General features: G+C 47.8%; 1 protein-coding gene across 1 annotated transcript; it reads right to left on the bottom strand.

The window, feature by feature from the left end:
- Window positions 1-4985: 4985 nt before the first annotated feature.
- On the bottom strand, window positions 4986-6088 carry LOC143863495 (uncharacterized). The gene is made up of 2 exons (XM_077374176.1): window positions 5663-6088; window positions 4986-5591 (listed from the first exon to the last, which is right to left on the bottom strand). Exons 1-2 carry the CDS (start codon window positions 6077-6079, stop codon window positions 5448-5450), a joined length of 561 nt encoding a protein of 186 aa, XP_077230291.1. The 5' UTR covers window positions 6080-6088; the 3' UTR covers window positions 4986-5447.
- Between the last annotated feature and the right edge of the window lie 7060 nt (window positions 6089-13148).

Here is a 13148-nt window from a genome sequence, read left to right as displayed (position 1 = left end):
GCAAAAATGCAGTGGAATCGCTGCCGATTGAGATACTCGATCTGAGAGACGAAGCCCAGGGGACTCAACCCGCCGAAGACCTCATCTCCATCCCTCTATGCAAAGGCGATAATGAAAAAGTCGTCCAGATCGGCTCCTCTCTAGGTAGGAGCACCCGGCATAGCCTCACCCACTTTCTTCAGGACAATGCAGACGTCTTTGCATGGGCTCCCGTTGACATGCCCAGCATAGACCCGGAGGTCAGCACGCACAGACTTGGGGTTGACCCTACCTGCAGGCCGGTGAAACAGAAAAGAAGACATTTCGCCCTCGAAAGGCGGCAGGCGATAAAAGAAGAAGTGGAGAGGCTCTTAAGGGCTGACTTCATTCGAGAAATCCAATACCCGGACTGGCTGGCAAACATGGTCCTAGTAAAAAAGACAAATGGAAAGTGGAAGACCTGCGTTGATTTCACCGATCTGAACAAAGCCTGTCCCAAGGACAGCTACCCGCTCCCAAAGATCGATCAGCTCATTGACGCCACAGCAGGTCACGAACTATTGAGCTTCATGGATGCCTTCTCCGGATACAACCAGATCAGAATGTATGAGTCAGATATACCAAAGACTTCCTTTGTAACGGATCAGGGGACGTACTGTTACCGTATCATGCCCTTCGGCCTAAAAAATGCCGGGGACGCGTATCAGAGGCTCGTGAACAAACTCTTCCAGAAACAGATCGGCCGTAACATGGAAGTCTATGTCGACGATATGCTGGTCAAAAGCCGAAGTACACAAGATCATGTGTCCGACCTGAGGGAAACATTCCAAGTCCTAAGAGAGCATAATATGAAGCTCAACCCCACCAAGTGTACCTTCGGTGTCAGCTCGGGAAAGTTCTTAGGGTTTATGCTAAGCCAGAGAGGGATATAGGCCAATCCAGAGAAGATCAAGGTTGTGGTGGAGCTCACTCCGCCGAAAACCATCAGAGAAGTACAACGGCTAACGGGAATGGTGGCCGCACTTGGACGCTTCATCTCAAAGTCCGCAGAGAGATGCCTACCTTTCTTCAACGCCGTCAAAGGAATCAAGACAGCACCTTGGACAGAGGAATGCCAGATCGCGTTCGAGGAACTGAATCAATACTTGTCCTCCCCATCGCTGTTGACCAAGCCAGAGCCGGGGGAAGAACTGCTCCTCTACCTGTCCGTTAGCTCCATGACATTGGCAGCCGTGCTAGTTCGAGAAGAACACAACCAACCAAAACCGGTCTATTATGTCAGCAAGGTCCTGCATGATGCCGAGATCAGGTACCAGCGGGTCGAGAAATTGGCCTACGCCCTGGTCATGGCAGCCAGAAAATTGAGGCCGTATTTTCAAGCCCACATGATAAAAGTCCTGATAGATCAGCCGCTCCGGCAGGTTCTCCATAGGCCGGACACCTCAGGACGACTTGTGAAATGGGCCGTGGAGCTGAGCGAATTCGATATCCAGTACATGCCTAGGCCAGCAATAAAAGCTCAAGTGCTGGCAGACTTCGTGGCTGAATGCACCATCCCCCAGCAGAGCACAGAATCTGAAATTGTCCAAACCCCGGCTGTGGAAAAAGAAACCACAACCGAGGAGCGAACAGAAGCTGAGACTGAACCAGTGAGAGCAGAAATCATCCCCGTACAGGCTGAACAGGATCCATCGACCATCGAACCACTCTGGGAAGTGTACGTGGACGGATCTTCGAACAAGGGTGGCTGTGGAGCCGGTTTGGTTCTCACCGGGCCAGACAACTTCACTATAGATTACGTCCTAAGGTTCGGATTCCGCTCGTCCAACAATGAGGCAGAGTATGAGGCCCTCCTCACCGGAATGAACCTAGCAGTCCAGACCAGCGCCCAAAGGCTGAAAGCGTACTGTGACTCCCAGCTGGTTGCAAACCAGATTCAAGGGGTGTATGAGGCCCGCGACGAACGTATGATCAAATACCTCTCCAAGGTCCGCCAGTTAGCCAGCAAGTTCAAAATTTTCGAGGTCATCAGAATCCCCAGAACAGAAAATGCAAAAGCGGATGTGCTGTCTAAACTGGCTGCATCTGGATATACCACCCTCGGGAGTATATGTATGGAGTTTATGCAGAAATCCAGTATCGAAAATGAGGCCACCGAAGTAATGCAGGTGGAGCACGAGTCCTGCTGGATGGATGAAATCATCGACTACCTGTGTAGTGGAAAGCTCCCCGAAGCCAAGAAAGAGGCCCGTAAAGTGACACAGAGAGCAGCCAGGTTTTCCTTCGATGGTGAGAGCCTGTACAAAAGATCGTACACCCTCTCATACCTAAAGTGCCTCCGGCCCAGCAACGCCGCATACGCCCTACAAGAGACGCACGAAGGGATTTGTGGGGAACACCTAGGGGGCAAGGCCCTGGCAATCAAAGTGCTGCTGAGAGGCATGTACTGGCCCACCTTAAGACAAGACGCACTGAGCCTGGTCAAGAAGTGCGAGAGATGCCAAAAGTTCTCTCCCACCATCCACCAACCTGTTGTGTCTATGGCCCCGATCATCAGCCCACTCCCCTTCGCATTATGGGGGATGGACATCTTGGGCCCCTTTCCACCAGCCTCCGGAAGGCGCGCGTTCGTAGTGGTGGCCATTGACTATTTCACCAAGTGAGTGGAGGCCGAACCTCTAGCCCAGATCACAGAGCAAAACGTGCAGAACTTCTTTTGGAAGTCGGTGGTTTGCAGATTTGGGATCCCACGCGTTTTGATAACAGACAACGGTAGACAATTCGACTGCCGGAACTTTAGAAAATTCTGCTCCGACTTGAAGATCGAACAAAGATTCACTTCAGTAGCGCACCCTCAGACGAATGGGCAGACCGAAGTAACGAACAAAATCTTGCTTCAGGGGATTAAAAAGAGGCTGGACAAAAGGCTGGACGATGGGCAGATGAACTATATCATGTCCTATGGGCGTATCGCACCACCCCGTGCACACCAACGGGGGAGTCACCATTCAACTTGTCCTTCGGGATGGAGGCCGTAATACCCGTCGATGTGGGCGCCCCGTCTCCCAGAGTCACCAACTTCAATGAACTGCTCAATGGTGATGGGCTCCACGCAAACCTCGACTTATTGGAAGAAGCTCAGGAAGAGTCCCGAATCAGGGTCGCCGCCTACAAGCAGAAAGTGTCCAACTATCATGATTTGAAGATACGCTCCAGAGAATTCCGAGCAGGGGATCTAGTCCTAAGGAAAGCTACTATCTCCCAACTGAAGAAGATAAAAAAACTCTCCCCGACCTGGGAGGGACCGTACCGAGTAAAAGAGGTGATTCGCCCAGGAAGTTATAAGCTGGAGAAGCTTGGGGAGCACCTATTACCCCATGCCTGGAACTCGAAGAACCTCCGAAAATACTATCAGTAGTAGACCACCCGGCGCGAAAGTAACTGTAAATGTATATATCGAATGTGAATGATAGAGGCTCTTTTGCAAATCTCCTCGCACTCCTTGGAAACCCAGTTCACTAAAACTAGGGTACTCGCTGCTTGGTTCTCCTCGGCTCGTCTCCGCGAAGACTGGGAGCGCACTCCTGGTCAGGAACAAGCCCGGACAGCAAAAACCAAGGCTACTTGGAAACCCAGTTCACTAAAACTAGGGTACTCGCTGCTTGGTTCGCCTCGGCTTGTCTCCGTAAAGATTGGGAGCGCACTCCTGGTCAGGAACGAGTCCGGACAGCAAAAGCCAAGGCTACTTGGAAACCCAGTTCACTAAAACTAGGGTACTCATTGCTTGGTTCTCCTCGGCTCGTCTTCGCGAAGACTGGGAGCGCACTCCTGGTCAGGAACAAGACCGGACAGCAAAAACCAAGGCTACTTGGAAACCCAGTTCACTAAAACTAGGATACTCGCTGCTTGGTTCGCCTCGGCTCGTCTCCGCAAAGATTGGGAGTGCACTCCTGGTCAGGAACGGGTCCGGACAGCAAAAACCAAGGCTACTTGGAAACCCAGTTCACTAAAACTAGGGTACTCGTTGCTTGGTTCGCCTCGGCTCGTCTCCGCAAAGACTGGAGCGCACTCTTGGTTAGGAACGAGTCCGGACAGCAAAGACCAAGGCTACTTGGAAACCCAGTTCACTAAAACTAGGGTACTCGCAGCTTGGTTCGCCCCGGCTCGTCTCCGTAAAGACTGGGAGCGCACTCCTGGTCAGGAACAAGCCCGGACAGCAAGCACCAAGGCTACTTGGAAACCCAGTTCACTAAAACTAGGGTACTCGCTGCTTGGTTCGCCTCGGCTCGTCTCCGCAAAGACTGGGAGCGCACTCTTGCTCAGGAACGAGCCCGGGCAGCAAAAACCAAGGCTACTTGGAAACCCTGTTCACTAAAACTATGGTACTCGCTGCTTGGTTCGCCTCGGCTCGTCTCCACAAAGATTGGGAGCGCACTCCTGGTCAGGAACGAGTCCAGACAGCAAAAACCAAGGCTACTTGGAAACCCAGTTCACTAAAACTAGGGTACTTGCTGCTTGGTTCGCCTCGGCTCGTCTCCGCAAAGACTGGGAGTTCACTCCTGGTCAGGAACGAGCCCGGACAGCAAAAACCAAGGCTACTTGGAAACCCAGTTCACTAAAACTAGGGTACTCGCTGCTTGGTTCACTCCGGCTCGTCTCCACAAAGACTAGGAGCGCACCCTTGGTCAGGAACGAGTCCGGACAGCAAAAACCAAGGCTACTTGGAAACCCAGTTCACTAAAACTAGGGTACTCGCTACTTGGTTCTCCCCGGCTCGTCTCCGCAAAGACTGGGAGCGAACTTCTGGTCAGGAACAAGCCCGGACAGCAAAAATCAAAGCTACTTGGAAACTCAGTTTACTAAAACTAGGGTACTCGCTGGTTAGTTCACCTCGGTTTGCCCCCGCAAGGACCAGGGTCAACCGAAGCTCGAACGTCTGCCCGGAGTATTTTTGACCCACAGTATATAATCAAACAGTATTAGCCAGAGGCTGACATAAGTGGACAGTGGACAACAAAATGCAATTTCTATTTATGAGAAAGTAGGGCCTCGAAGGACCATTACAAAAAATAGGGCCTCGAAGGGCCATTACAAAAAGTAGGGTCTCCAAGGACCATTACAAAAGAAAGAAAGGGAGGTCAAGACACCCCATGGCTACCACCCCGTGGTGGGTGTGCCTCCGGGACCTCTGCGGCAGGGGTAGTATCCTGCTCATCTTCGCCAACCACCAGCGGATCAGGGAGAACAAGGCCCGTCAAGGTCACAGCCGGGTTGGATTCATTGACCTACCCAAGGCAATCAAAGAATCCCAGCTTGTACGACTCACTGGACAAACTGAAAAGTTCGTCGTCTTTCTTCTGCATGGCCTCCTCAACGGCCGCTATCTGCCTCTCCCGGGCTCTTTCCCTTTGTGCGTTAAGGGCTTCAGTGGCTTTCTGCTTCTGGGCGGCTAGTTCATCTTTGAGCCGCTAATTCGCCGCGTCCCTCTCCCCAATGGACCTTTGGAGCTCTTCTGCCTCCTTCATCAGTTGGTCACTCTCCTCCTCCGACTTGGTGATCGCCTCAGAAAACTTCTTGCTCTTCTCCCGAAAATCATTGTAGTACAGTCCGATCTGCAAGCAAGCAAACATGTAAAAAAGAAGAAGAAGGGAAAAACAAGTAGCAATGACACAATCCATCTTACCTGATATAGTGAAGAGAAGATGGCCTCATCGGCAGCAGCTGGAGGTTCGTTGAGAACCTGAAGCTTATCTTGGTTTAGGAGACCCTTGGTGACAATCTCCACAGCTACTCGGCTCTCACCAAGGCCGGAGTTGCTTTTCTGAATGGCACAGTTGGGCCGAAAAACATTATCTCCAGACCTCGCCGGGGGAGGACGGGCTCCAGTGGATGTCCCCCCCGACTTTGAAGACCCTGCTCCTCGGTCGTAGGCACCGACCAACTTCACTGTAGTCTTGCCTTTGGGGGCGGCGTGTCCCAGGTCGGAGTAGAACTCGAAATCTCGGCGGCTTTCCTTTTCTGGCCCTGCTGGGCCCTTCCAAATGCTCCTTGCCTCACTATCTCCATCTTTGACTGTTTCTGCATCTCTGAAAGTCAACATGAATGAACAAACCGGTCAGAAGCAAAAATGAGGAAAAAGAGTTTAAAGCAAGACTAGCCACATACGTGCCGGGGTCGCAGTACTAAGGCCAAGCCCGACCAGAACCGCTTCCCCAGAGAATTCCGCACAATGAATGAGGCCCTCCCGCTCCAGCTCCTCACAGACTAGGGCGAGCATCCTCATATCCTCTCCCTCAAGGAACGGCTTGCGGCTCAAACCAATCATGTCCGGGACATCCCATTTTAGAGGAACCGGCCAAGGCTGGGTGGACTCCCTGTCTCGACATAGAAGAACCTGTTCTTCTATAAGTGAATGGAAGAGGGAATGTGTGGACCCCGATCCGAGAGAGGCGGGGGGACGTGCCCCCACGCGAGTCTCAGGATCATCCACGTGAAGGAGAGCTCCGCCAAGGAACTCTCGAAAGAGTGCCCCTCACAGCATGAGCGGCGATGTGAAGTGAGATACCTCTCGATTCGGGGACTAGCCCGGATTCGAGACGCACCTTAAACAAAGAAAGAGTCGCCATCCAAGGAAGTGGGCCCTGGATCCCATGCTGTGCTCTGTCGCAACAGATAACCAGAGATACAAAGGGTCCGTGCCTGATGACGAATGGGGAAGGGGTTAGGTGCCCCCAATTCGCCCAAGTGCAAGCACCTGGTCTCTTATGCCATTTATTATTAACTTTGAAGAGTTTTGGGCAAAAATCATGTGAAACGGGAACCATCATCCCCGAGATAACGTCTATCTAAGCATGCATGACCCGGGGATGGGCAAAGAAAGTGAACATCCAAATCCTAACTCATCGCATCTAATCCTAACTCATCACATCTAAGAAAGCAATAAACAATCGCATGCATAGCTACAGCTAAACAGATAATGACAGATATAATGAGATAAGGAAAGCAAATATCTAAGTTTAGACAGATAATCAAACTAAGACGAATGGATAAATGCTATAGCTAAGCAATCAAAGCAGTAAGGTAAACACACTAGCATGCGAGCCTATGCAAGAGATAAGACTAAGAAAATGGCAATCGATCGCACGCTAGAAGAACAAACAAACTAGAATGCATAAGGAATCTAAGATAAGCGCACAGCAAGCTAAAAGGTGTAAGAAAAGAAAGAAATCGGAAAATCAACGGCACATGAGAACCAAAATGCCAGGGGAAAGAAGATGGAACACACGATAGGCTCAGAGGGCGATTCAAAAGGAATCAAGCCCAGCGATCCTAATCTGCTGAAGATCGGACAAGTCTCGCGATCGTCATAACCTATCATTGGGCTCAGCGAGGGCAATCCCTGTAAAGGGGCTACACTACGTCATCGCCCGTCCCAAAACCCGATAAAACATCAGAAAAACGATGGAAACCGAAAATCACGATGAAAACCGAAAATGGAATGAAAAGAGGGCTCCGAGTGACCGGGCAATCACCATCCTTGCCCATTTTTGCTTTTGTTTTGAAATGTTTGAAAATATTTATTAAAAATGTTTGACTGAACTTGGGTGGACGAAAAGATGAGAAATATTTGTAAAATGGTGATTTAAAAAATGGTGACTGGACTCAGGATACCAGCAGCACGCCTGAGCTGCCTACGTACCCCTCAGCTAGGGATCAAGCCATCCGTAGTTCGGACCAGATTTTCCTAACTACACTCTAATGACTCGAGATTTTTGAGATTTTTGATTTTTCAGATGTTTTTGATTTTTTTTCGACACAAGAGGACAGAATCCTATCATCACAAGGGGAGGACAGACTCCTGATATCCCGCAAAGGTTAGACAGCATCCTACGCTTTGCGGGGGGAATGAACAGAATCACGACTCTGCAAGGGTTGGACAGCATCCTATACCTTGCAAGAGCGGATAAAACTTACGCGACTTGATGAGAGGATGGACAAAATCCTAACCCCTATGATGATAGGACAGACTCCTGAAAGACTGAAGGACTGACTCCTATGCTGAAAACGGACTCTGGAAGATGGAAAGGCGGAATCCCAAACTTTATGAAGGGATAGGACAGAATCCTAAACTCTACAAGGGTAGGACAGGCTCCCAAACCCTAGGACGGTAGGACAGACCCCTAAACTCTCTACGACTGACTCTATAGAGAAAGGAATCCCTTAACCTGCGAAGACTCTAAGGCAGGAAGGGAAGGGGTTGGCTCAAGATACATTCCGTCATAGCCTACGAGCTCGAAACTCAGAATGGGATTTTAACCACAAGGCCGGACTCTTCTCTTTGTCCACAATTGAGGTTCAATAAATGAGTCAAGGAACAAAATTCATTAAACCCATCACAATCCCATTTACAAGTTCCCAATATGACCCAATGGCATTGTTAGGATCCAATTACAATTCACCAAAACAACCAAGCTAAACAAAACAAGAATCAACTTCGAACAATCACACATGCAATGCAACATTAGAAAGACAAAAAAAGAATAAAAATAGATAAATAAATAATCATAAAAGTAAATAAATGAATGAGATATTTGAGTTACCTAAGCGAAGAGCAGATGGCGGACAACGAAATGGGGAGATGGGGCCTCGGTGGATGAAACGGGGTTGATCGGAGAGTGTCCAGAAAGTGGAACTCGAGCTCCCCTTCGGAAAATGCTTTTTTTTTTAAATTATATATATATATATATATATATATATTTTATATATATAAAAAAAAAACGAGCCTCTCTTCTCTCCCTCTCTCTCTCTCTTCCTCTCTCTTCCTCTCTAAGAAGATTTTTTTTTTTAGGGTCTGTTTGGGAGTTGCAGGGAGGGAGAATCGGATGGTGGAGGTGGTTCTTCGGAGATGGGTTTAGGTAGAATGGGTGAAGGTGGAAGTGGTGGCCGACGGTGGAGGTGGGGTTGCAGAGGTGGTGGGGTGCGATGGTTGATGGGGGTGGTTCGGGTATGGTGGAGGCGCGGCGAGGTGGGAAGAGAAGGGGGTTTAATGGAGGTGGCGGCTCGGTGGAGGAGGAAACTGTGGGGGTTCGGCCGGAGGAGGAGAGAAAAAAGAAAGAAAAAAGAAAAGGGTTTTAGAGGAGATGGAGGAGGTGGTGGTGGTGGTGGGTGGCTGGGAAGAGGCCGGAGGCTGGGGAGAGGCCGAAGGTTGGAAGGTGGCCGGAGGTTGGAAGGTGGCCGGAGGTTGGGTTTTTCGGAAAATGGGTTTTGGATTTGCAAGAAAAACACAAAATGGTAGAGGTGGTGGTGGTGATGGGCGGTTTTAATGGAGGTTGGGGTAGGATTTCGAGATGATGATGGGTGGCCACGGAGAGGGGTTGATGGTGGTGGCAGCGAGGGCGGTTTGCCGGAGAAGATGGAGGAGGAGGTGGGTTTTTCGAAAATGGGTTTCGGGTTTGGGAGGTGTGGTGTTGAGAAGAGGGGAAGAAGAAGGTGGGTTTCTATGGAGGAAGGTTCGATGGTGGCTCGGTGCAGAGGTGGAGGTTGCGGTCGGCGGAGGTGGGTTTTTTAAAATAAAAAAAATGGCAGAGGAGGTGGCCGGCCGGTGGGAAGGTGGTGGCTGGCCGTGGAGAGAGGAAGAAGAAGATGGTGGACGGCCGGAGATGGAATGGGGAGATGGTGGCCGTGGATGGTGGCTGGTGGAGGTGGTTTTGATTTTTGATTTTTTTTCCTTTCTCTGCTCTTCTCCCTCTCTGTATTTTTTTCCAACGAGAATGGGCTCCCTCTCTCTGTTTTTTTTTTCTTTTTTTTTTGAAAATGGATGAGCTCCCTCCCTCTCTCAAGCAAGACTCTCCTTGTTTTATACTTAGGGTTAAATCCCTAACTCTAATCCTAACCATCTATGTGGCATCTTCCTTTCCTTGGGTGATCTCCACCCTTGATCTACTTCCTCCACAAACATTCCATTTTAGAAACCCTAAAACCCTAAAGTGTTCTAGCTAATCTAGACCCTACACCTCATCTCCTTGATCCAATGGCTATGCTTGTGGCTTGTAAAGGAAGCAACACTCATTTTATTAAAATACCCCTAGGACAAGGTGATTTTACGTCCTCCAACCCTTAGGCTCTACTTGCCTTTTCTTCCTATCAATGGACACCTTTGTTGTGCTAGTTCACCTCCCTCTTCTGCAATAAAGGGAGACAGCATCAACACTACCACGCTTTGATAGTTGCACTAACCTGTTCGTCCTTTCTTCCATTTCTTGTCCAATTCTTGTAAAATTTGTAGGGACACTCTCGGAGAGGTTAGCCACCCTGGGAAAATTTGTATCAATTAGCGAACACCGCGAGTCAAAAATTTTTTTGGGGTTCCTTCGCATTTGGGTTTGATTCATTGTGGATTTCAGAATTTGAAACTTGGCTTCCGGGAGATTCTGAGGTTGACTTTAAGACTCGAGTTTCGGGATGTTTGGGAATCAGCATTTTATTCAAGCTCGGGAATTTACTCGACCTTTGGGACAGATTCGAATTTGGGGGAAATTGGGGGTAGGTCAAAATGGGGTGTCTACAGATGCCCCTCTTTGGCAGATGGTGCTCGTCACACGAATGTCAAAGCCAAAAGGACAACGCATTTTGACCTGCCCCGGAAATTGGTTTAAAGAAGGAAAGAATTAACGAAAATGATTTTGCAAATGTTGAATTCTTAAAGAGCGCCAGATGCCTCAAGGGTCTTACAGAGGAGGGATGCCTCAGGGGTCTTACACAGATGGGATGCAAGGGGGCGACGAGATGGATCGACGAGACAGATTCTCATCGAGAAGGAATGATAAGATGAATTGACGAGACAAATTCTCGAAAAGAAAACCGAGATGGACTCTCAAGGGATAGTGAGACAGACTCTCACAAATTGCAGAAGGGGATGATTAGACAGCCTCTAATTAAGCCACTCAGGGATTTGGAGATTATAAAGCGGAATGATTAGACAGCATCATGATCAAACCTGAATCAGGATCTGAGAAGACAGCATCTTGACAGATCAACAAAGCGGAATGATTAGACAGCATCATGATCAAACCTGAATTTAGAATTTGAGAAGATAGCATCTTGACAGATGAACAAAGCGGAATGATTAGACAGCATCATGATCAAACCTAAATTGGGATCTGAGAAGACAGCATCTTGACAGATGAACAGAGCGGAATGATTAGACAGCATCATGATCAAACCTGAATTAGGATCTGAGAAGACAGCATCTTGACAGATGAACAAAGCGGAATGATTAGACAGCATCATGATCAAACCTAAATTGGGATCTGAGAAGACAGCATCTTGACAGATGAACAGAGCGGAATGATTAGACAGCATCATGATCAAACCTAAACTGGGATCTGAGAAGATAGCATCTTGACAGATCGACAAAGCGGAATGATTAGACAGCATCATGATCAAACCTAAATTTAGAATCTGAGAAGACAGCATCTTGACAGATCGACAAAGCGGAATGATTAGACAACATCATGATCAAACCTGAATTGAGATCTGAGAATACAGCATCTTGACAGATGAACAGAGCGGGATGATTAGACAGCATCATGATCAAACCTGAATTAGGATCTGAGAAGACAGCATCTTGACAGATGAACAAAGCAGAATGATTAGACAGCATCATGATCAAACCTAAATTGGGATATGAGAAGACAGCATCTTGACAGATGAACAGAGCGGAATGATTAGACAGCATCATGATCAAACCTAAACTGGGATCTGAGAAGATAGCATCTTGACAGATCGACAAAGCGGAATGATTAGACAGCATCATGATCAAACCTGAATTTAGAATCTGAGAAGACAGCATCTTGACAGATCGACAAAGCGAAATGATTAGACAGCATCATGATCAAACCTGAATTAGGATCTGAGAAGACAGGATCTTGACAGATCGACAAAGCGGAACGATTAGACAGCATCATCATCCTTCCTAAAATAGGATCTGAGAAGACAACATCTTGACAGATCAACAAAGCGGAATGATCAGACAGCATCATGATCATTCCTAAATTAGGATTTTTGATTTGAAAAACGCGCTGAAGCTTCTCAAATCCTGATTCGTTAAAACTGCTATCTCAACCATCAATGCAAGCTAAGTATCTTTTATGGTCTGACTTTCATCAGGACCTAAAAGATGCCCTTTGTAAGCCCAATGGTTTTTACCTTGGCATTCCCATCTTGTTTTGATGATTCCAATACACAAGTGATCATTTATCACTAATGTGTTTGTTTGTCTAAGTTGTAGATCTTGATAAAGTAAGATCAAGGATGCTTGGATTGAAGGCCAAGAAGCCCACATTGGACCACTAATTGGAAGGCCAAAGTCATCAAGCAAGAAGTCATGAAGACTTGAAGACATGAAGAAATTAATATTGAAGACCATTTTTTAATGTAATTGATCCAAACCTAGATTAGGTTTTTAGAGGCATAATTAAGGTAATCTCACACACCCTAAATAAACAAGTGATTGTATTTGTGGAGTTCCAACACCTTGGAACCCTCATAGCAATCCCATCTTGGTTGAGAACTGGAAGCCCAAAAACAGAATTGAAAATCTGCTCTGCATAGGCTTCTCGGAACTCCGAGAGTTTTTCTCGGAACTCCGAGAATTCTCGGAACTCCGAGAATTATTCTCGGAACTCCGAGAAATGGTCCAGTAGACTTTTTCCAATTTCTGTGTGGCTTCTCGGAACTCCGAGATTTTTTCTCGGAACTCCGAGAAGTCTCGGAACTCCGAGAATTATTCTCGGAACTCCGAGAACACTCCAACGGTCTGAAAAAGAGCCGTTTGGAATTTTGCTGGAATTACCGTAATGCCACTGAACGGTCATATTTTGTTTTTCCTATAAATATGGGTGTTCTAAACATACAAACTATCAATCCTAACACTCTTAAACCTCATTTGAATACCCAAGAGTGAATCAAGCTTCAATTGTGCCTCTCATCACCAACTCTAGGATTTGGATCATAGGCTCTCAATTGTACATCTTTTGTAACCCTTGTGAAGGGATTTTTTAGTTCTTTCTTTCATCTTTCAAGATTTGTATTCGGGCGAGTATTCGGAGAAGCGGAGCCCTTTTTCTCCGTGGTGAGGATTGCCACCAAGGTTAAAGCAATTGTAATTG

The sequence above is a fragment of the Tasmannia lanceolata genome, unplaced genomic scaffold (assembly GCF_043159265.1).
Source record: "Tasmannia lanceolata isolate RefF3 unplaced genomic scaffold, GAP_Taslan_0.1 ptg000003l, whole genome shotgun sequence".
Taxonomy (NCBI): Eukaryota; Viridiplantae; Streptophyta; class Magnoliopsida; order Canellales; family Winteraceae; genus Tasmannia; species Tasmannia lanceolata.
The sequence above is the reverse complement of the archived record's forward strand: the minus strand, read 5'-3'. Positions and strand labels throughout refer to the sequence as shown.

Excerpts from the sequence above, each read along its gene's own strand:
- LOC143863495 (XM_077374176.1), bottom strand. The coding sequence starts at position 6,079 with ATGTTGACTTTCAGAGATGCAGAAACAGTCAAAGATGGAGATAGTGAG. Across the intron at positions 5,592-5,662 it reads TCTTCTCTTCACTATATCAG|ATCGGACTGTACTACAATGA; the intron begins GTAAGATGGATT and ends GCTTGCTTGCAG.